The 23,637-nt window shown below is 33.2% G+C and overlaps 1 protein-coding gene across 19 annotated transcripts in view; it reads left to right on the forward strand.

Annotated features, from left to right (window-relative positions):
- The window catches only part of Nt5b (5' nucleotidase B), a 167,932-nt gene that overhangs the window by 63,025 nt on the left and 81,270 nt on the right, over window positions 1-23,637 (forward strand). For 2 of the 19 annotated variants that reach the window (XM_085942179.1, XM_085942184.1), the window contains exons 1-2: window positions 7,187-7,341; window positions 9,706-10,024. The exons of 9 other annotated variants lie outside the window; for them this stretch is intronic. In XM_085942179.1, the coding sequence (XP_085798305.1) occupies window positions 9,882-10,024 (143 nt within the window). In that variant the 5' untranslated portion in view covers window positions 7,187-7,341; window positions 9,706-9,881. Of the gene's footprint in view, window positions 1-7,186; window positions 7,342-9,629; window positions 10,025-23,637 lie in introns of those variants that run through there. 8 more of the 19 variants (XM_085942178.1, XM_085942183.1, XM_085942177.1 and 5 more) reach the window with 4 other exon arrangements.

The raw sequence follows: 23,637 nt of genomic DNA on the forward strand, positions 1-23,637 counted from the left end.
CGTGTGCGGCAAACTTCGAATGTGTTTGTAATTTTGTGCAAAGTGCGAATGTAATGTTTTCAAATAATTGATATGGATTAATTATACCATCGTATTATTTTCTCGAAATCATAAACATACTATAATAGTATTTGAGTATCAACCTATGTTCAATTTGAATTGGGTTATAATAATAATATACCCGTATATATATCAATAGTATGTTTGCTACAAAATCCACCCAAGTTATCAGTACGTACTTGCACAGGTTTGATTAAAAACCATGATGAAATTAACATTTAAAAAATTTGAATGCTTAATATTATTTTGACAGCCCTGTTTTCTGATCGGCTTCATCTCGCAGGTGTTCATAAAATAATAATAATTATCCGCGCGGCAGAAATTATCAGTAATAATAATAATATTTCTTGAAATAAAATCTCCGATGATTAGTGATTTTTGCGAAAAGATCGATTTAAATTGACGTAGTTACGACGCCGAGGTCCTTTTTATACTGAATTATATTTGAACGGCGGGCTCTTCAGCGGGCCCTTAAGCAACAAATGAACTATTTACATAGTTAGAAAATTACACGGCTACGAACCGGCACTGAACCGAAAATTGAAAAAAAACCGTTATTTTTGTTGGAACGAAAACCGGTACCGAACCAAAAAAAGTATCGGTTTTTTCGGTTCGACACATGTTCACATGGTCTTACTCCCCACTTCAGTTGTCGTGATGTATCTCTACACAATTCTCATAATTTATATTATATTATTTTTTAAATGTATCGGGTTATCATTTGACTTGTACTTGTGTAACATAACATGTTCTAAATAATGATGGAAAATACTATTTAAAACATTTAAAAATTAGTCACTTTACATACAAAACCGTTATTTTTTCGGAATGAAAACCGGAACCGAACCGATATGTGTACCTACTTATATTTTTTTACTTGAACCGAACGAAAACTGAAACGAAAAAAAGGTTCGAAGCCCTGGAAAATAACTAAGTATTTGATAGTCAGTAATTCGTTAAGCTTTTGCTCGGATTGCAATGGATATGGATTCAAGTCCAATTCTGTGTAGTCTTTTTTTAGGACTAACCGGTATCTTTCAGAGGAAGTTCCAAATTGTGCGTTGATTGCACACTGCATAGTTTGGCGCGAAAGGCAATAAATAATGCATTCGCAAACCGTAGGCGGTCGATTATTTTCGTCGGGAAAAGCGAATTTTGGTAGGCGGCCGCATCCTATTCCACCCCGGCCGCTCTACTGCGGCGTGCCAAGTTCAAGGATCAACACCCGCTTCAGGCTCCTCCCAGCCCCCGCCTCAAACCGGCGAGCTCTGATTCGCCACCCCCTGTGTTATTATTATTATTATTTATCCGCAGTCAGGGAGGCTTGAATTGACTATAGTACTATTGACAATATAAGTAAAAAATATTCCCAATCGGTTAGTGGTTCGTTAATAAATGAATATTGTATACAAACTGTTCGAATGTTGTATAATATAATTAATATCTACTTAATTATGAACAATTAGTATTATATTCTGATACAAATGTCCACGTATTTTTGTTTTCCACTGCGGATCTAAAACATTATTCACGTACAAATATTTTTGGTCGAAAATAGGTTTAATGCCATGACGTAGTCGTAAAATCACCAGGATTGACTGCAGTTAAATCTCAACTGTTGTGTACTTTTAAAATATAATAACTAAATACTTTTTATTCGTATGTGAATTCGATTTTTGCACGTGAATTTGAACCTGGGTCGCGGCTCAAAAAGGTTAAGAAAACCTGCTCTAGTCCGATATGAGGGGTAGCTTTGCCAATGTGTACTAAAGTAACAAGTACTAGTCTGCTCATTGCTTACTCATTGTAAATTCATTGCTGATTTTCAATTTGTTCGAAATAATTAGAACTGTTTTTTTAATTAACAATGATAACTTTAAAATATAGTATAAAAATGTCATTACATATATCACGTCGGGGTCACCAATTTGATAAAAAGAGGAAGAGTATTGAGTTGAAAACAGATTTAATTTTACATACGTAATTTATTCTGCATACTTTCTTACACCATTTAGATTCAAAGTTAAACATATCTGCAGGTATTTAAGATACGATGCAGCTTGTGACGAGTCGAGGTATACGGGGCCACGAAGCCGAGAGGATATGGGGTGCTGCAGCCGCCGAGTTGCTTTTGCGCTTTGTTGTGTGTTTGGGGGGTCACCATAGAAATTACTTCTTCCCGACTTGCTACAGTTATGGTTATTCATGTGTCATCATGACGAGATATGGCATTATAATCAATGACATGTCATTGATTATAATGATACAAATGACTTTACTACAAAGTTAACGTAATTATTCAGGTTTCCCAATTTTTTTTATTTTCGACTTAATTAGAGTAGGTACATCCCCCGCTAAGAAATACCATTTATATTTAATAAAAACATACTTATAATGATATAATATATACTTTTCTCGGAACGACTGATCGACATAGAAATTATATTAGGTAGGTAGGTACCTAATGCTCTGTTTGTTGCCACGCAATACATGGTGTATGTAAGTGATTTGTAAGTTTATATTAAAATGTTTCCACAAATATTTATTATTAGATAATGTCTTATCTAAACATCGATGTTTAATAATATATTATATTATGTTATAATATTCTTCTGTCAATAATGCATTATGATACATAATGCTTGTGAATAAATGATACAATAATGTCATAATATTGCGTTTGTTAATATTGACTGTGCGTTTTCGTGTAATTGTGGAATATTTTCACTTTTGTTAGCATAGATAGAGTATAGATAGACTAAAGAATATTTACTTATTAGCTGTAATATAATAATATATTTCGTGTCAAGTTTTGATATATACTTATATATGTGTTTTTTCTATAGGTACCTACCTAAGTTGATAGGTATCTGCACTTCTTAGATTAAGCTTCATAGCACTGTTTCCTCAGCTGTAGTACGCGTACGTGGCACGCGAAATATTATCATTATTGCACATACATAACTTGAAAACACCTCAGATATGTAGAAAAAATCACATTTGAAAGAAATACGATGCCTGACGGGATTTGAACCCGTATATCCACTGGTATCGCGCCAATATGCTTTAACCAATTAAGCTACAGGCCTCCTACTTAATTTCGATAATTATTTAGTAGGTATATATCTGAGGTGTTTTCAAGTTACGTATGTTCAATATATGGAATATTATATTCTCAAATCTTGTGAATTATTCGTTGAATAAAAGAAATGGTTTATGAAGTATATCATTATAACATATTAGTAATTTACGCAGTGTTGCTAACTGATTAAATAAAATTTGGAGAAAGAAATTCTTAGTTTTTCTTAGCACAACTGCTTACCTAAACTATATTTATAGATGTATTTTTAGCTTATTATGCCGGAATATATATTATTTATGACGACCACGCATGTCGTACTTATAATAATTACTTGTACACTCCCTTCACAAATAATATATCTAACTCTGTGTAGAGTATTGAATTTTAACCCCTATGTTTTTTGTTTTTACTGTTGAATAACTGTCCAATCCAACCTATGAAAGCCCCCCTTCGCTCTAATCCCAAAATGAAGGACTCCCTGAGCCATGGCCCCCACAAGGGGGGGGGGGAGCTCACAGGGCTCTATCCTGGGGGCCCGGCGTGGCAGATCGACCATTTAAGTGAGATAAACACTTCACAAATTTGCTCTAATAGTAAAAAATCGCCTGCGGTGCAATTTAAAACACGTGGTTTTGCAATGCAATAATTGATTATGTAATGTGTGTCGATACTCGACAACCTCAAGTGGATTTATTAAAAATACTAAAAATCATTAAAAATACACTGTATACCCTTAACTTTACCTGGAACACCATTTGGAAAACGCTACTGAAAACCTTTACACTATCTTTAATCCTAGCAATAGGTAGGGAGGGGCATGCCCTGAGCATCCTCATACATGATCTAGCTAGGAGAGTGTCGGTAATCAATATGTTTTTTTTAAATAAATAAATATGAAATCGCGGTATTCAACGCGCACTTGAAACGCGGCCGGCCGCAACCTCCAAGAGCGCGTGAAATAGCACGATTTCATAAGCGACTTTGGTCGTGATCGTGGCCGCACTAGTGCGAGGCGTAACCCTACCTTAACTTTTAAAAGTTGAAACAATATTGTACGGTCCTTGTTCCCAACAAAAAGTTTAACTCCACCCGGCATTGCAAACAATATTTTGTTGGTTGTATTTATTATTAGTTATTACCATCGTTATGCTTTCGACCCAACACGTTCGATCTATGTCAAATAATGGTATTTAAAATCTGTCAAACATGCTTTCTATAATTAAGTAATTATGTACTAGTCAGGAAATATAATTTTAATTATCATATGAGGTAGTCAGTCATTGTAACCTGCATTTTTTCATTTCATAACCCACTCATTAGACACTTAGATATAAATCTAATGAACATGTCATCAGACCTAATTTGAATTACTCACAACATTGCACATTGAAATGCAACTAAGTGTGTAGAATTGATTAGTATTACTATGTAATTATTACCTATATGTCAACGGCCCCGTAGTACAATGTGCAGGGTACTGGTTTCTCACACTGGGCGTTTCGGGTTTAATTCACGGTTAGGTCACAGTGCATAATTTATATTATGTACATGCAATATGAAGTAGGTATATTATTATATTTTCTACCAACATTGGTTTTTATGCATTCACTTATTCTCTTTATAATCAAGATTGGAAGTGATGGGTGACACGCTAAAATTTATTAGTGAATCCGGGTATTTACTGCACCATATAACGTTTCACCGCAGCTTGTAGATCGCCCTTGCACCATCGTTACGGTAGGCCACGACAATGGATTTTGTAGAGTTTCGTAGAGAAAGCCACAAACATATTAACACTTATCACAAAAAAATATAATTTTAAGATTTTCTTTAAAATAAACTTTCTGGCCTTTTGTACCTCGATGTCTAATAAAATCACATGATGTTTTTTGAATGTATGTTGGGACCCAGAAATTATGGGTCCAATAAATTGAGCCATGGCCTCCACACAGGGGGGCTGATAGGGCTCTAGCCTAGGGGCCCAAGCTCAGAGGGGCCCGGCGTCGTTGGTCAACCATATAAATGGGATAAACACAAATCTTAAATTTGCTTTAATAATAAAAAAGTCGCCTGTGGAGCTATTTCACTTCGAGGTTCTTAACCATTTTAAAATATATGGTTGTGCGATACAATTGTTGGTTGTTGCATGTTGAACATAGTAATTTGTTATAATAATGTTTTTTTTTATAAAAATAAGTGTGTTCGATTTTTTGTTATATGGCCTATCTAGCTCAGACGGTTGAATAAATTGTTCCACGAGACGGAGCGATAGTTATGAGGATTTTATGAACAGGAACGACGCTCCGGTCCATTTCGAACCATTTGGAAAATGCCACTATAGAGCGTCAGACTGCCTTTAACCTTAGAGATAGGTAGGAGGGCCTGCCAAAGATCCTGGCCTGGGGGCCCGCTTCAGGATGTGGGGGCAATGGATTGAGCAAGTAGCTATCATAAATTTCTCGTCTCTTCCTCTCCTTCCTCCCTCTCTTTCTCTCATCTTTTTCCCTCTCTTTCTCTCATTCCTCTTCACGAGGCGGGTAAGATCCACATTGCATTGTAGTAAAGGCATTAAAAATAGTCTTACAAATAATATCGATTTTACCTAAAACTTTAAGCGATGACCAAATAATTGTGTACCTACCTACCTGCATTATTTTTATAGTGGTATGACTTCTTTATTAGTTACGAAATAATAGATTCGCCCTCAATCTTTGTTTTCTTTAAAACAATGCTGATAATAGTGATAACCTATGACTTATTGTTTTTAAATTTTAGGACATGTTTTTTATATTAAGAAAATCTTGCATTTTTTGTCTGCCACCTAGCCTATTGTTTACCCTATCCGGCACATATTTATGAATAGCAGTTTGTAACCGGTGTTACCAATTTAACGTTTTTTGCCAGATCTAGCTTGCAAAATACGTATCTGGCATATAGCGTTAAATATAGCGTCTTTTTTATATACACAGTTCCAATTCCCCACAAAAAAGCTAGAATATTGCACCAGATCTGTCTGAAAATCAACGTGCTGGCCTTTTGTACACAATTTAGTACCAGTTAACTACATTTAGCATACAGCATTTATTTTAAGTGATTATCAAAAATGTCGTATGTCTTAGTTGCATTACTTTTTACCACGTTTTATTAGCTCGTATTCTTGTTTGTCCAGTACAATTTTTTTCTTGTTTGTCCAAGATTTGTATTGGACTATTGAAAATTTTTAACTCACTTCCCGACTAGCTAGACATTTGAAACTTTTAGAATATATCAAAACACGATGACAATGCATTCTTTTAATACTTTTAGCCATGTTCAAGCAGAATTGAATTCATTTTCAGTTAATTCTGTTTTGTATGGAAAGTTATTTCGGAAAAAAATTCGTAAAAAGTTAAACACTATTATTGGTTGCTAAGGGGGTCTTAGCAACTAAATTATTAATATATACGTGCGTTACTATGGAAATCAATATGAAATGTCAGAATGACATTTCAGTATTCTATATTTATTCAGTATTTCTATCAAGTACAAAAAAAGTATTAATACATGGAATTGTCAAGTTCATAATATGATTCAACAGAAAATTTAAAAACGTGGTAGGTATATAAAAAAGTTCTTTTTATCTTGTAATTATTTGTTACCTAGCTCCGAAACAATATTTTTTTCAATCTTTGTTTTTATGAAATTAATAATTATGACGTGTTGTCATAATGGTAGTTTTATTTTTATTTTGAGACAGGTAAACTAGCATTTTTTTGCCACTTAACTTATTTTCTAATCCCATGGCTTATTTTGACAGTTGCTGACAACACTCACTGCATCTCTAAATATTTACTAATTCGCTGGAAAAATCTTTCATTTTCATTTTTAAGTCTCTATTTCTTCTCACTATGAATAATATCACACATAAAATGACTTGCATAAAATGGTCCAAGTTCGGTTACAAGTCAATGTCGAACAAATCCAGTGTGGTGTCTACATGCGGAATCTTCTAAATGCTCCATACAATTTATATTATATCAGTGCTTTCTCTCGGTCAATGCGGCCAGTACATGGAGGTCGTTTGTCGCATGCGCACGTACGGAAAAGTGCTCCGTGGAGATTCTAAAACGCCGATTCGGGAAAAACTTTTATATTGACGAAACGATTTTCTTTTTAGTGCCAAACTTATGTATGTTCCATGTTCGACAAACTAACGTGCAGTACGTGTGTTACGCGAATGTTATACCTACGCTATATTTGTTTTGTGACTAATATGCTTTAATGAAACTGCAGTTATTTATAAATAAACGCAATAAATTACTACGCAAACAAAGAATATTGCGCCTAGCTAAACGGTTTTCTTTGTCTTTGGAAATTGCAATGCACTTTTTTTCGTTTAGCAAAACAGCTGTTTTTGTTGTTAAATATTTATAGAATTTAAAACAATTACTAAATAAAAATAACGAATGAATAGACACGTCATATTTAGTCAAATATTAGACTATTAATATAATAAATTAAATGTATCATGACAATTTCCGCGCATTCGAGGTTTTCCATAATATTGACATTCTATCTATAATAAACGTGATTCATTTTTCAATGTAACAAAAAGTAAATATAAAGTTTACGTGAACTTTTTATTAGCTTCCTGATTTCATTTAATCGTCCAAATTAAGTTTCAATCATTTTCATATTTAAACCGAGCTATTTTGTCTTTTGTTTACGTATGTACCTACTTACAACTCTAAATTTTTGTCAATTTATGATTAGTGCAAACGTGTCATTTTAACTGTAAACCGAGAAAATAAACTGAAAAAATTGTAAATTATACAAAACTAACCATTAAAATAAACGTCCTATCATTGTTTCAATTGGTTGGATTGCAGAACTATTCTAACTCACATTTGAAATATTTTGCAGAAGAGTTTTTTGAAACAGCATTCTTCAATTATTTATTATTTATATATACAACTTTAGGCACCATTTATTCATCAATATCCATAAAAATAATTTCAGTAAGTTATTTCAAAGAAGTCTCGTAAAAATTTTCAAATGTTAGTTAAAATCACAGAACAGATAATTCTGAGTTCCCTGGTTAAAATAGTTCTGCATTCAGGTGACGAAATAAAACTGTTTATTTACGAAATTACCAATTTAGCACCTAGGTATAATAAATTTATCACATGACACACATTGTATATAATATAAAAGGTCACTCAAAAACACTTGTAATGCATATTAAATCGAATTACAGTAACATAATTATAAATATTATGATTCGTTATTTACATATTACAAATAATTTCGGAATTAAATTCAAAGTTTTAATTTAATCTAATTGAATATTCAACATTTAATTTTTATTCCAACTGTTTTATTGAATTATTATTATTTATGGCTATTTTTTACACTTCTGTATTTTCGAAGTAATTTATTCAATTCACTTCCATTTAATTTTATAATGACCGGTTTTTCTGATATTTACTATTCCGATAGCCATTAACTGTATTTAACGAAACTAGGTGTATGCATACGTATACGAAAACAATAATTCTAAAGTCGTAATGTTATACCTATTTCCAAGAAGTTGTTTCTATGAAGTGTTAATATTCCTCACATTTTTATATAAAATGACTGCAGTTTTAGATCCATAAAATATGAATTATTTGATGATATCTGTATCAATAAATAAATAATACCTACACTATCATATCGACTACCTGATGAAATAATACACTAAATTTTATGTTTCATTAAAAACTTAGGACACCCGCCAATTTTTTTTTCGTTCACGTATTTTCTGACAACTCGACTTGTTAATTTTTTACATTTTTTAAAATATCATAAATCACATATAATAAAAAATCCATCTCGAGTATGTATAAGTAGGTACTATTACTTTTCATATTATACAACGCTTAATAAGACATTAAGCTAAGTTGGTGTGTTCTTTCTTTGGTAAATATTGATGTGGAAAAGAACAACATCTTCTGTTATGTGCTACTTTTTTGATAATGGAAAATCATTATGGGAAACATAAAACGTCACATTTAATAGGTGTAAATTACTATTGTATTTAAAAAAAAACTAAAACATGAAATAATCAGGAAACTAGATCATTTTGGTAGTCGGAAATAACGCGGAAACAATACGTTTGTATTGATATTTTCTATATTTACCTTATGAGTATGTTAAGTATTCGCTAAAATGATGCATAACTTTAATTTAATGACTCTTGCTAAAAAAAAAATTTTTTTTTTGTTAAATGTTATGTATTTTAGTTAGTGTTTCTTTTCATCGTGTAGTCGTTATTATAACTATTGAGTATTTGGAGTTGCTAGATTGTAGATTGCTGTTCGATTATATTGTGTGGATATAAGCATACTTACTTTATTCTTATCAAGCCAATTACGAGTATTATATTACTTGATTAATTATTTGTTTTTATTTAACTAAACAAATAATTAATCAAATAATATAATGCAGTTCCATCATGAATTGACAGTTAACACTATAAAAGAAAATACAAATATTATCAAACAATTACATCTTGTTTAATTAACGGTGATGTTTCTTGGCAGTAACATCGTAAACAATCAATTAACTTAACTTCACAGTGACAGGTAATATACCTAATAAAGTTATTCAAATTTTGATCTTTTCTATACGTTATCGATCGACTCGCGTATCAGTGACAAGATAGCACGGAATTTCCTTCAGTAGGGAATACTAACTGTTGAAACATTCTGACGCCGTAATGTTGGTGAAAGACGAACTCTCTGAGGTAGGCGGCAAGAGTTGCACATGCAACTGTCGCCGCGATGTCACGAACGGAAATGGACATCTCGAGATATTGGACGCTGTTTCTTCCACCGTAATGAGGAACACTGCACCCAACGAGTAAGTACGACCTTGAAATGAATAATTTGTCCTGCACTGTGTATTTATATATAGATACATCCATCAAAATGTTAATTGTAACAAAAATAAACAAATTAACCTAGACAAAGAATGATTTTATAGCAGTTGCGAGCAAAACATGGCCCGCGGGCCGCATCCAATAAAATTTGACTTTCTTCGAACATGTCCACCCATTAAATCGAGCATATGGACATCACACGATGCCTCCAACAATCCCTGTCGCTAGCCAGTCTTCTTGCGTTATTCCAGGTTATACCAGCATCCCGTAGCTCTGCCGTGTACACTCTACGAAATGAAATGAAATATACGACGTATTTTTCTATCCAATTTTATTAATTCCTTTAGTGGGTGGGTACCTATTCACTGTAACATGGTTAAATATTTTCATCCGTTAATTAAGTTATTTAAGTTAAGTTTATTGTGTACAGCAGTGCTCCGCAACCGGTGTGCCGCAAGACGATGCTAGGTGTGCCGCGGTGCAATAGCCAAATTTTTGTACATGGCTGGTAATATATTTGAGCACCTGCATGAACTTAATAAAACAATGCGAGGTCATGATGAAAATATATTGACGTGCTCTGATAAATTAGAATAAGTCAAAAATAAAATAGAACGTTGGCAGAAGGAGTTAAGACAAGGATCTCTACAAATGTTCCAAAGGAACTACCAAACCACCATTGAAAATAAGCAATTAATTTTGGATCCGTCTCAAAAACATTTAACTTTGCTGGGAAAAGAAATTTCATCAGTACTTTCATACAGTAAATGCGACAGGATATGAAACCCTTTTGCAACCAATGTTGAAAATTCTATAGAAGCGCTTTTCCTATAAATTCGAGAGGAATTTGTTAAATTGATAAACGACGGGACGCTAAAACTGAAGTTCGCCGATGTTCCATTGGTTATTTTCTGGATTTCGGTTAATAAAACATATCCTCGGCTTGCCGACAAAGCTATCGCAGTTCAGCTCCCATTTTCGAGTCAAAAAAGTCGCCTGCGGCGCTATTTAACTACGCTAGTAAGTTTTAATATTTTAAAACATGTGATTGTAGGACACAATTTATTATTATTGTATCAATACTCGACAAATAATTATTCCTAACCGACAACTAACCATAATTATATTAATAGAATATAACCATACAAAAAATCGCTAAATATAAAATCAATACCATTAATTTTACCTCGAACACTGATTGAAAAACGCTATTTTAGAGTATCACACTGTCTGTAACCTTCAGGATGTGGAGTCCATGTTTTGGTGTATAAATTGTTTTACGTGTGGTGTGCCGCGGAATTCTGGGAAGACCTTTGGTGTGCCATGGGTTGGAAAAGGTTGCGGAGCACTGGTGTACAGTACACGCTGTAACTCAAAGTTAACGTTCTCTTTAACTCACCAATTTGGATCAATTGACATTTTTGTCGATTCCAGCGACGAGTTTAAGTATACAAATAATACGTGTAAAACGTGTTTCTTTTTCAATTAAAAATAAAACTATTCGCCCCCCCCATCGTTGGGGCCATGATTATATTATACACATTTTATTGTGCCTCCTCCTGTAAAATTTGTGAATTGTAGGTAATGAATGACATATTGGAGTTTGTCAAACGAAATTATTTTCCTCTATTGCTTGGTGCTCTATTGCTTGGTCCTCTATTGCTTGGTCCTCTATTGTATGGTCGACGCATATAATGACGAATATATACAATAAATATAGAAAAAATAAACAGTTTCCGATCCTTTCCGGAGATAATTATTATTGATAGAAAATGCATATTGTGCATTACTGTATTAGCTATACATAATGCATCATTCTTGCGTCATGAAGCCATTTTGAAAATGTACAATGCGAAAATTATTTATCGTGCCATCCCCTAGCGGAGGTCGGCCACAATCAGGGCGATCTTAGCCTTATCATCTGCTACCCGAAACAGTCCAGTGGATATGAAAATTATGATTCACTATAAGTAATAAGTGTCTACGAGCGTTTTGATATTTCATAAATAAAATACAGGTTAAATAATTGAAACAATCTTTAAAAATACCCACTGTTCAGTTTTAAAAAAAATTACTAAGTTCGTATTAAATTGGTTTTGGTACATTTTTCTGAACGTATCTTTGTTATTTGTATCAACAAAAGAACAACCCGAATGTAAAAATGACTTGACGTAGAGATGTATTTTTAACAAGTATCTGCCTGAGTCTGTCAATATTTTTATTCATGTGTAAGTAATTTTGCTTGTATGGAATCAAACACGCATCACATCACATCGCAGATCGCGTATAAAAGTCCCGTATCGATTTTCATTTCAGTTATTTGAGTATGCAAAACACCTTTCCTTTGATAAATGACTTGAATTGTGCCGTACAGCTTTGAAATATCAAATTTTATTCGGTTGACTAGAGGAGATTCTGGTATAATATACCTAACTTTCTTCGTTAGATTATTCGTAAGTTTTCCTTATATTCTATGCCGTAGTTATCGATTATGTGGTTCATTTAGTATTGTAAAAAATAGAACCTTTTTTTAGGTACCTACAAAATATTACGGTGTAGATACCAACATGTCATAATTTGTGCGTTAAGGAAAGCGTATACTACTAGGGACATCTATCGATAAAATACGAAATATGCAATTAAATAATTTTCAATTACATTTCAAAGTATTTTAAGTAATTAATTTATTACTAACTAAAATTAACTTAGATACAATTAAAAAAATCATCTTCTATATTATTGTAAGGTTACTGTCATAAAATCTGTCATTGAAATGTAGTTTAACAAGTTCCATGGGCCAGATTTTGTTATTTGTTGTAGTTTATTTTAATACCGGCCATTGCTAAGGCAATATTCGCTTTATCGTCTACTACCCGAAAACGTTCTGTAGAGCTGCAATCGTACTGATCATGGAGCTTCTTGCGGCGTCTTCTTCTGCAACGTATGCCGTTGATCTTTCTTTAGATAATCAGCTGGGGAATTATGTACATTTGTCCTATACTTATTGTGTGGCCGAGGGTAGTTTTCTAGTATTGATGCTACGCAAAACTGCTAACGAATGTAGATACATAGTTTTCACTTTTTACCAATCAATTTATATGGATTAGCTATATGTTGTATATCAATGTTGCCAACTGTCATTCACAAAAATATGCCAGATAGGGTGATAACATAAATTATAAGGCAAAAAGAAGGTGTAATAATTTATTACTAACGCCGTTTTTACAAAAACGGAGATCGAAAAAGATTTTAGTAAGTATTTTAAAACTAATAAAATAAGTTATAAAACTAAAAATTAATACAGCTGAAAAGAAATTTGAGTCATCATTTTGTATGTCACATTAATTAGTTTATTTATAAAATAATTTAAGGTACAAACTACCGGCATATTGATTTTCAATAAAATCTGTCTAACTTTACTTTGTTTGCAATGTATAAAAACGCTAGGTTTAACGCCATACGTCAGATGCGAAATTTGCAAGCCTACTCAAAAATGCTTGATCTGGCAAGAAAAACACAAAGTTGGATGCTGGGTGGAATCGGCCAAAATCCATCCCATGACCAACGCGTAGATAGGGCATTAGTTACGTACCAGGGCATGGCTAATATTATGTATACACGCCACAACATATTCACTCGTTATTAATACCTATATTATTATCTTGTATACCGAGTCGACTGAGACTGTCAATCAACAATAAACAAAATTGCAAAATATTTAATTTGCATGACGTTTAAAATTAAATAACTAGTTCAGCTTTCGCTCATCATTAGTGAATCTTCACAACTCCATCACGTGTGTTGTAGCTTGCTTATACGCTGCAATTATTAAATGTCACAGGTTTTGTGTATTGTATCACGTACTACTAGCCTTATTTTAGTAAATCTATACCTATGAGTACCTATAGATACTATATCACAGTTTGTTCTGTGATGTGATACAGATATCACATCATATGCAATATGTATCATATTATTATGGTACGTTTAGTGTTTAACGGATCGTTCTACTTAATTATAATATGACAAGCATATAAGTAAAGACGTGTGTTGTATGCGAAAACTGAACTGCAATATTTGGAAATGGAACATATCTTTACAAACATTCTTTTATTGAACACACATAATTTGAAAACAACTCAGAGATATATAATATTATAAGCACTAGATTTTTTTAATACGACGCCCAGCAGGGTTCGAACCCGCGCCCCTGGGATTCGCGCCGATGTGCTCTTTGTGCCCCCAAGAATGTGACTATATCTTTACAATATTATTTTAAACTAGCGATAGCCCGCGACTTTATCCTCGTGGAATACGTAAATAAAAAGTAAACAGGTATACCTACTGAATATAGAAATCATAATTACTCTACTGTTTTCGGGCGTTGTAATGTTAAAAATAGTGTCTATATAGGTATGCATATATTTTTTATATATGTACTTAGTTGTGTCGATTTGATTTTTTTTCAAATCATTGACCTCACCACTCCGCCGCTGCTATATTATCACTTAACATAGGTACATACTTATGGTTCAAATATTTATAAATATCGAGTATAAATATATGAAAGTTAATTAAATTTTTGCATCTGCCAAATCTGTCAAAAACCACAAACATTTCAACACAATTTTGGATTCACTCAAACAGTTAATTACATCTATGTTAAATATATGCAGCTGTTGCCAAGATAAACCCTGATAGGTACTTGAATTCGTTATGAACGGATGATAATATTTTATTTGTTTTATTTATTGGTAGGACGTATACCGTGCATCGATAGTTGCAGGCACGTAGATGAATAATCACAAAAATCGCGTAATATTGTATTATAAATAATTTTGCGCCCAGTTATTACTGTAATTGAAAATCAGACTTTAAAAAAACATAATGAAAGGTTGTCGAATGAAGCCTCATTGTCATTGCATATTGTGGGACGTGTTCCAATATGAAAGTTTTCCCTGTTTTATGGGGAAAATGTAATATAAAAATGAAATGCGGCATTCTGAGGGGATGTGGAATGTTACAAAAACGGGACGGCATCCCGCTGCGCAGTTCTGAGAAAAGGTTGATTTATTTAAACGACTCAAAAACGCAAGTTTATTACAAAACCCAAAACACCAAAATTGTTCCTTCTACTTACATACTTTATAGTTTATACTTTATACTAGTTTATACTGTAATAATAACTTACTGTGTACATCTAATTTTGATTTTATTTATATAGGTATGTTACACCGAATGTGCGAAATTAACTATTACATGAAATGGGCAAATTTTTGGCTAATTCATGTAATAGTCAAGCCTGTTGCCTTATTCATGAATTAGGCAAATTTTCTGCTGAGTACATGAATTCGCCAGGGTATGGAATTCTTGAACTGTCAACATGACAGAAGAAAAAGTAAATTTAATACGGATGGTTTTATTAGTTATAATTGGACATAATATAATATTATTATTATTAGGTTAGGTTAGGTTAGGTTTTGTAATTCTGAATTAAATTATTCAACTGAATGTCCATTTTGAGGTTAGCTATCAAGTGTCAAAAAACTATCACAAACTTTCAATCGACCATTGCACGTTTGATACCCAAGCACGAATCAAATCGCGAAAATACTTTTCAATAAAATTCTTCCGTTATCATAGTATAGTTCTAGATTTTTTTTGCGCATAGTAAATGGATATGAAAGTCATTGTAGTTATTGATTGGTATATTGTTATATTATAATCAATGACATTTGACACATTTGTTTAGTTTGATTAGTTGCAAAAAACACCACCGGAGCGCGATCATCTATTTTGACCATAGATAATATATGTACATTTTGACCAATGCATGAGAATTTGATACATTTAGTTAAGTTGCAAAAAATACCACCGTAGCGCTACTATCTAATTTGTCCAATACATGAACTAGGCAGAAAAATTACTGCCGAATTCACGCACTCTTCAGATATTTTGTCTAATTCATGAATAAGGCAATGGGCTTGCATTTTTCATGATTTAGGCAAAATTTTGCACATTTCATGTAATATTCAATTTCGCACATTCACCGTACAAAACATTTTTATAAGAAAATTTCTTCTAGATGTTCTACCGCTGTCGTTCTGCGGGCATCTACAAATCGCGCGTGGCACAGTACACCGGTGGCGAAGGGTGGAGGTAGGCTGTTAAGATTCGACATAAATGGTGCAAACTAAACGTTGTCAGTCAAACTTATTTGTTTTTATTGAACTAAGACTACACTGTGTAAAATTGTAGATAGTATTTTGTCAGTTTTTAAAATTCATAGCCATAATATTAAAAAAATATTCGTTTATCTATAAATTATCTAAAATTATGCCATCGATGGATGATCTATGATGGATGATTTATGATGCCCACGGTGGCTGCGCGGTTTAAGCGTTGGACTATAACGCCGTGGGTCCTAGGTTCGAATCCTGGGGCTGGCAAGTACACATATTGTTTTTCAATTTGTGTGTGTCAGGGTATGGACCTAATAGGTTGAGCAAGTGGCTGACATCCATTTCTCGTAAAAAACAAAATCTGTTAATACAAACCTTTACTCTGTGGAGGCCCATATAATCATATTAGGATCGGACATGGTTGAAAGAATGAAAGATAGATAGAAGAATATTTTTTATCGATTATGGTTTTGGTAAGGCAGGGCTTAATAAATAAAACAAAAAAACTAACCAACACCATCAGCTGTAGGTAATAGTATGTATTCTTAATTCAATGAAAATAAATACGTATGACTGACAAAGTTTAGTGTGTATTATTTATGATGAATCTTAATAGCCTACCTCCACACCTCGCCACTGTAGTAGTACACCCATGTTAATCTCATCGTTGTGAGAATCTAACAGTGTAATTTGACCTTTAGACCATGGTGGTTGAAAGCAATAGAAAAAAAACACACTATAATAATATGTATATCATATCTGAATCCCATGCACTGGGCATTTGCTGTAAATAGAGGAGAGTGAAGACGTTTCTTCGAGGCATCCAAGGCTCACATTGGGTTATACTGCTGATGATTAAATTTATGAATGAATGAATATTTAATTTATCATTGCCTCGACCTCATGCAATTTGCAAACGCAGTGAACATTAATTATTTTCTGCAGTTACCAACGTAACCATACGAAAATCCTTCTGTGATCGCAATCAATAGTCCGGTCTATTTGGACAATAATTATTATTATCTTGCCCGCCACTGGCATTGCCCCCAGTTTCCCCCATACAAAAATCATTCTCTATATTCTCTATATACGAGCTTCTTGCTGCGAATACCTTTTGAATGTCATTATCATTTATTAATAGTTAATACCAACTTGTTACAATACGGCCGAGCATTACGTCCATCCGGCATTTACATGGGGGGACATCTCCCGCCAGACGGTGCGACTTACCACAGCTAACTCGGTCTGGAGGTACATTATCGTATGACTTCAATAATAAATATAATAAGTAATATGAAATTATCCCCACTTTATTTCTATTTGGAAGAGTCATTCGGGGCAAATCTAATTTTGAGTATGTAAATATTATTTAATTATTTAAAAAAAAAAGTGTGATACGGGGCGGCGTACCAGCAAATATGTCATTACTAATTTTTTTCTCTAAATACAATCATAAAATGTTCTTACCCAATTCAGGTATTATTATGTTCTTGTAAATTAGCATTCATTATCAAAAATATAGTGAATGCATGTGAAAAAAAATTGTCCCGCAGGCGAATTTTTTCATTCAATTCCATTATTTTATAAATGACCACAAACATTTTCAACCAAAGATAACAAGGGTTTTTGTCTTGATAAAAATGTCAAAAAAAATCTAGTTTATGCTGTAATAACAGAGAGCATTGATAACGTCGTAACATGATTTATCTAAATATGTGACCCTATATCTATATCTACCCAACGCGTCATTTTTGCTATAAAAATATTATATATGTTACGCCGAATGTGCGAAATTGACTATTACATGAAATGGGCAAAATTTTGCCTAAATCAGGAAAAATGCAAGCCCGTTGCCTTATTCGTGAATTAGGCAAAATATCTGCCGAGTGCGTGAATACAATGACGTTCATATCCACTTACTATGCGCAAAAAAAAATCTAGAACTATAATATGATCACGGAAGAATTTTATTAAAAAGTATTTTCGCGATTTGATTCGTCCTTGGGTATCAATCGTGCAATGGTCGATTGTATGTTTGTGATAGTTTGTTGACACTTGTTAGCTTACCTACGAATCAAATCGCGAAAATACTTTTTAATAAAATTCTTCCGTGATCATATTATAGTTCTAGATTTTTTTTTGCGCATAGTAAGTGGATATGAACGTCATTGTATTCACGCACTCGGCAGATAATTTACCTCATTCATGAATAAGGCAACGGGCTTGACTATTACATGAATTAGCCAAAATTTTGCCCATATCATGTAATAGTCAATTTCGCACATCCGGCGTTACATAATTATATAAAGGTATAAAAATGCATGTTCTTTTTCGATATATGTTTGATTTAGTAAGTGTGTTAAGCAAAACATTGGAAAAAATCGTGAAAATATTTAAAGAAAACGAATTATTAACGTGTAGTATGCTCAAATTAAAATTATACCTACATATCGAACAGAATATCGCTGGACCCTGAACCAAAATAATAACAGTTTTAATAATTATTTGTATTTACATATGTGTAAACTATTATTTATTTCTGTATTTTTAACAAGAACATGGTCAAGAAACATATTGTTGTGTAACAGTTTCATAATATTAATATTCCCATCCCCACAAATCCCTAATTATGTATCTCAGAAATTGGGTAGGTAGGTATGCTGACAACATAATAATATTATAAATTACCTTGAGTATTTATGTCTCCTTATAAACAGTCTTTGAGAAAAACTGTTAATAAGGATTCTGAAAGCATGAACAACAACAACATAATTTATTTATATAATATTAATAATGTTAAACTTTGCTACGGGTTTGCGTAATTTAAATATTTAGTAAATAATATGTTGATCTAATATTGTGTATTTTGAAATTGACGATTAATATGGTGCGTTCTCAAAATTATTCAAATTTCGCCCTAAAATTTCCAGTGCAGTTAACATGTTGAGGTAAACTTCTTTTTAACGTTGTCTGATGTGTTTTATGAGCGATGCTGAAATTTCTCGTTGGGTACTTGACGAAATCGATCGGACAGCTGCTGTTGTTTAAATCGAGTATTTCTAAACGTGGCCTTGTTCATATTAAAAAAAATATTGTCATGTCATATTTTTAATACATTTTATTGCTGTATTAAAATAAATTTTATTAGCTAACCCCAAAGCATTGCATTTAAGTACGAGGGTGGGTCAATAATTCCTTAGAAAAAAGCATTAAAACAGTTTTTATTTTTGTATTTTTTTTTTATTTCTCAACATAATCTTCTTGGAGCTCAATACACTTGGTAAGACGTTTCTCAATTTTTTTTAAACCGTCAGAAAAATAAGTTTTCGGAAGGTCCTCAAAATAAGCATTTGTCCGATCGATGACTTCTTCATTTGAAAAAAAACGTTGTCCACTTAGCCATTTTTTTAAGTTTGGGAAAAGGAAAAAGTCACTGGGGGCTAAATCTGGCGAATACGGTGGGTGGTCGACCAATTCAAACTTCAATTCTTCAATTTTAGCCATTGATCATAAACATGTGTGAACACAGGCATTGTCCTGATGAAAGAAGATTTTTTTCCTGTTTAAATGAGGCCGTTTTTCTTCAATTTTGTTTTTTAGCTGGTCCAATAAAGATGCATAATAATCCCCTGTTATTGTTTTTCCTTTTTCCAAATAGTCAACGAAAATAATTTCACGTGCATCCCAAAATACAGTAGCCATAACCTTACCAGCTGATTTTACGGTTTTCGCCTTCTTTGGTCATGGTTTGCTTTCGCAATCCACTGCTTTGACTGTTCTTTCGTCTCGGGAGTATAGTGGTGTATCCATGTTTCATCTACAATCACAAAGCGACGAAAAAAATCATCCGGATTGCATTGCATGAGCGACAACAGGGCTTTAGAGGCCACCAACCTATTGCGTTTATTGTCGACTGTGAGCAAACGCGGCACCCATCTTGCAGAAATATTTTTCATGCCCAATTTGTCATGTAAAATAGAAATGACGCTACCTTTTGAGATCCCTGTAACCTCAATTATCTCACTCAACTTTAATCTTCGGCCACTTAACACCATATCGTGGATTTTATTGATCATTTCTGGTGTAGTCACCTCTACAGGACGTCCTGAGCGTGGTTCATCCTTTGTTGATGTACGACCACGTTTAAATTCAATTAACCAGTTATAAATAGTTGCAAGTGAAGAAGCAGATATGCCGTGAACTAAATCCAACTCATTTTTTATTTCCTTTGCTGTTAACCCTTTTATATTAAAATGTTTAATAACAGCTCTAAACTCAATTTTCTCCATTTTCCATTTTTCCATTTTCCACAAGCAATTTTTTTTTTAAATGTACGAGAAACACACAACAACCCGACCAATCTGATTGAAACTTCGCAGCATACTGAATCGGTAGTGCCGCTGCATGAAAACAAACCGCTTACAGCACTAGTCGCGCCACCTGTCGGCTTTTCTAAGGACTTATTGACCCACCCTCGTAGTAAAAATCCACTCATTGCACATGTTTTGTTGTATATGGAAACAATATTGTTACTTTCATACCGTAAGGCAGCGATCTCCAAACTGGGAGGCGCGGAGTGTGGCAAAGGGAGGCGCGAAAAGTTTAACAGAATTAATGTAGCCAGCCACAGGATTTGTGGAGTTTGCAAATGCATAGTTTATAAAACGGCCGCTAGTTATAAACTACATAAAAAAACAGTCCTATAAAAGGTTGTTTACAAACCTGTCTGAAAATATTGGGACTAATTTTATAATAAGTACCTCACTTCTACACTATTGTGAAGCGCGCTAGATATCTCGTGAAAAAATAAAATAAAAGGGTCAAATCGTTATGTTGAAATTTGAGTCAAATTTGTTTAGGAATAATAATTTTGTTGTTAAATTTGTCCATTTGGTTGAAATTCAAAAAAAAAATGAGTGAATAAATCAATGCAAGGACCACTAATGCATTCAAAGACAACGTGAAGGCATTCATAAAAAAATAGAGCTTTGGAAATCAAAATTATAAAAAAATAAGTTCGCCATGTCTCCACTTTTAAATGATTTCTACGCCAGATATATTAAAGCAAAACAAAAATCTATTTACTGAGTTCTTGGTTAGTTTGCTAATGCACTTTTCACATTATTTTATTAATACTAAAAAAAATCGCCTGCGGCGTTACTTCGTTTCAAGGCTATTCAATATTTTAAATATGTGTATAATTTAAGAAACACTACATTAGAGCACCACACTGCCCTTAACCTCAGCGATACGTCGGTGGACCCGAAAAAGGTCCTAGCCTGGGAGCCCGCTTCAAGATTTGTCAATGAACAATGATGCATTTGGACTGTCTACTATTGAAATTGATTGTGCTAAAAAAGCACATTCGTCGCGTTAAAAACGAATTAATTTAAAAATTAATATACTTAATATAAATAGTAAAACCTTGTTTTTTTTTTCATTCATCTCAAAATGTATGCATGAGATAATGATTACTACTTGTTAAAAAGACCGACGCATTTCAACCGCTGTAAAAATACACATACTGGACTAAGGCACATTGCATACATTGTAATATGGATCAAAATGATACATATGTTATCTGTCAATTTGAAACCTAAAAACAGCCTACGTACATAATATATATATATATATATATGTTTTTTCCAACGATACTGTGGATTGTGTTGGGTTTTCGTTTGTCCCAAACATGTCGACTACATTCTACAGTTATGTAAGACGATAATAATGGCGTGAAAACTGTACTTTCAGCACATACGCGCAGCAACAACGACGCGTGTTAATCATTCTTAAATATAAATAATCACTGGCGTTGCTCCCGGCTACTTAGCAAGAGTCTACTTTAAAAATCATCTTTGTACCGAATGAGTTACTAGGTATTCATTATTAGCAAGGCGTGTTACCCACGTCTTGTACTAATTTAAATTTAAATATTAATCGTTTACTGACTATGAATGAATCGTTTTCATTGCCTAGGGCTTTTACTAATACAAATTAAATCAGTTTTTTTTATTCACTTGCATATTTTAACATTTGTGAAATCTTTGGTTCGTGGCGTAGGTGTTATAACTGTAATTAACATATTATAATATGCACCCGTCGATTATCTTTTAGTTATCGATAATATTTAATATATTATACCATTGGCGTACCAATATACTCAATATATGATGTGATGTTTAACATTAATGATGTACAATGTACAGACTCTTCTGTACATATTTATGATAAAAACATCTTTTCATTCTTGGTTGCTGTTGGTATACCGTCTCTGTTTTATTCAGAGTCTTGCGAATTCGGGTCTCTACTGTGTTTTCAAATTTAGAGGGGTCTGCCAGTAGAACGACGGCCAGCGTGTTTCCTGTATAAAAACATAAGTTTATAGTATATACTATATGTACTCGTGACAGAAATTAAACTGTATGTATTTATCTCCATTATCAAACAGGATATAATCAACTTTCAGAAGTATTCCTATTCTTCAGAGGTGCATTCGTACGATTTCTTCCGTGTTACTATTTCTATCGTTGGGCGGCTAAATTTGTTGTAACTCAATAGTCAACATAAAATATTATTCCACAATGCGAAATGTAGTTTTACTGACATGAGCTTGTCGTATACGGGACGATAACGTGAATTGCTGATCAGCAGAATTTGCTCTACAACACGTAAAAAAGTACACATTTAAAAAAACGTACGTGTACAAAATACATGTTCAGTAGCAATCTACGCCATAGAATAACAATATATAACGTAATTAGCACTCGTATGCATTCCCTTATGATGTTTTCCCATGATAACCACACGTCACAGGAACTTTTCCTCCGGTGTACACCGCGCAACGCACACTCCACCCGTCACAGTATAGCAGTATAGATCCTACAATCGCTGTAGCGGAAAGGTGAACAGGCAGGACATTCTGAGGAATCTGTACTGATTTCCACCGTAGCGATTGTAAGTGCTATGTTGCGGAGTATACGTTGCGCGGTGTACAGAGTGGGAAAAGTTGCTGCGATACGTGGTTATCATGGGCAAACACCTAAGTGGCATATTGAGGCAAAAATAAACCTTCAGTCGTCACGACTTTTTTATGATAATCATTTTTACTCGTCTTATAAATATATAATAAAGATATTATATAAAGGTATACTGTGCATAGATTTATTTGTGCCCTCTTTCAAAAACTTACAAATTAACTGGCAATTCAGCATTTTTACTCAATTTAGTCTAACCTAAGCAATTAAACAACATTTAATCTAGATTTTATTACTAGCATTGATTTGATAGGTTAGCGAGCCATAGAGTATGTTTTTATAGTTTCACGTAACATACTGATATGTAATAAAATAATCACATGTCTAATTAAAATCATAAAAAATTCACAATTGATTTTTTTTTATGTTGGTATAGTT

The sequence above is a fragment of the Rhyacophila brunnea genome, unplaced genomic scaffold, assembly GCF_057557595.1.
Source record: "Rhyacophila brunnea isolate RB1 unplaced genomic scaffold, BYU_Rbru_1.0 scaffold_14, whole genome shotgun sequence".
NCBI classification, from domain to species: domain Eukaryota; kingdom Metazoa; phylum Arthropoda; class Insecta; order Trichoptera; family Rhyacophilidae; genus Rhyacophila; species Rhyacophila brunnea.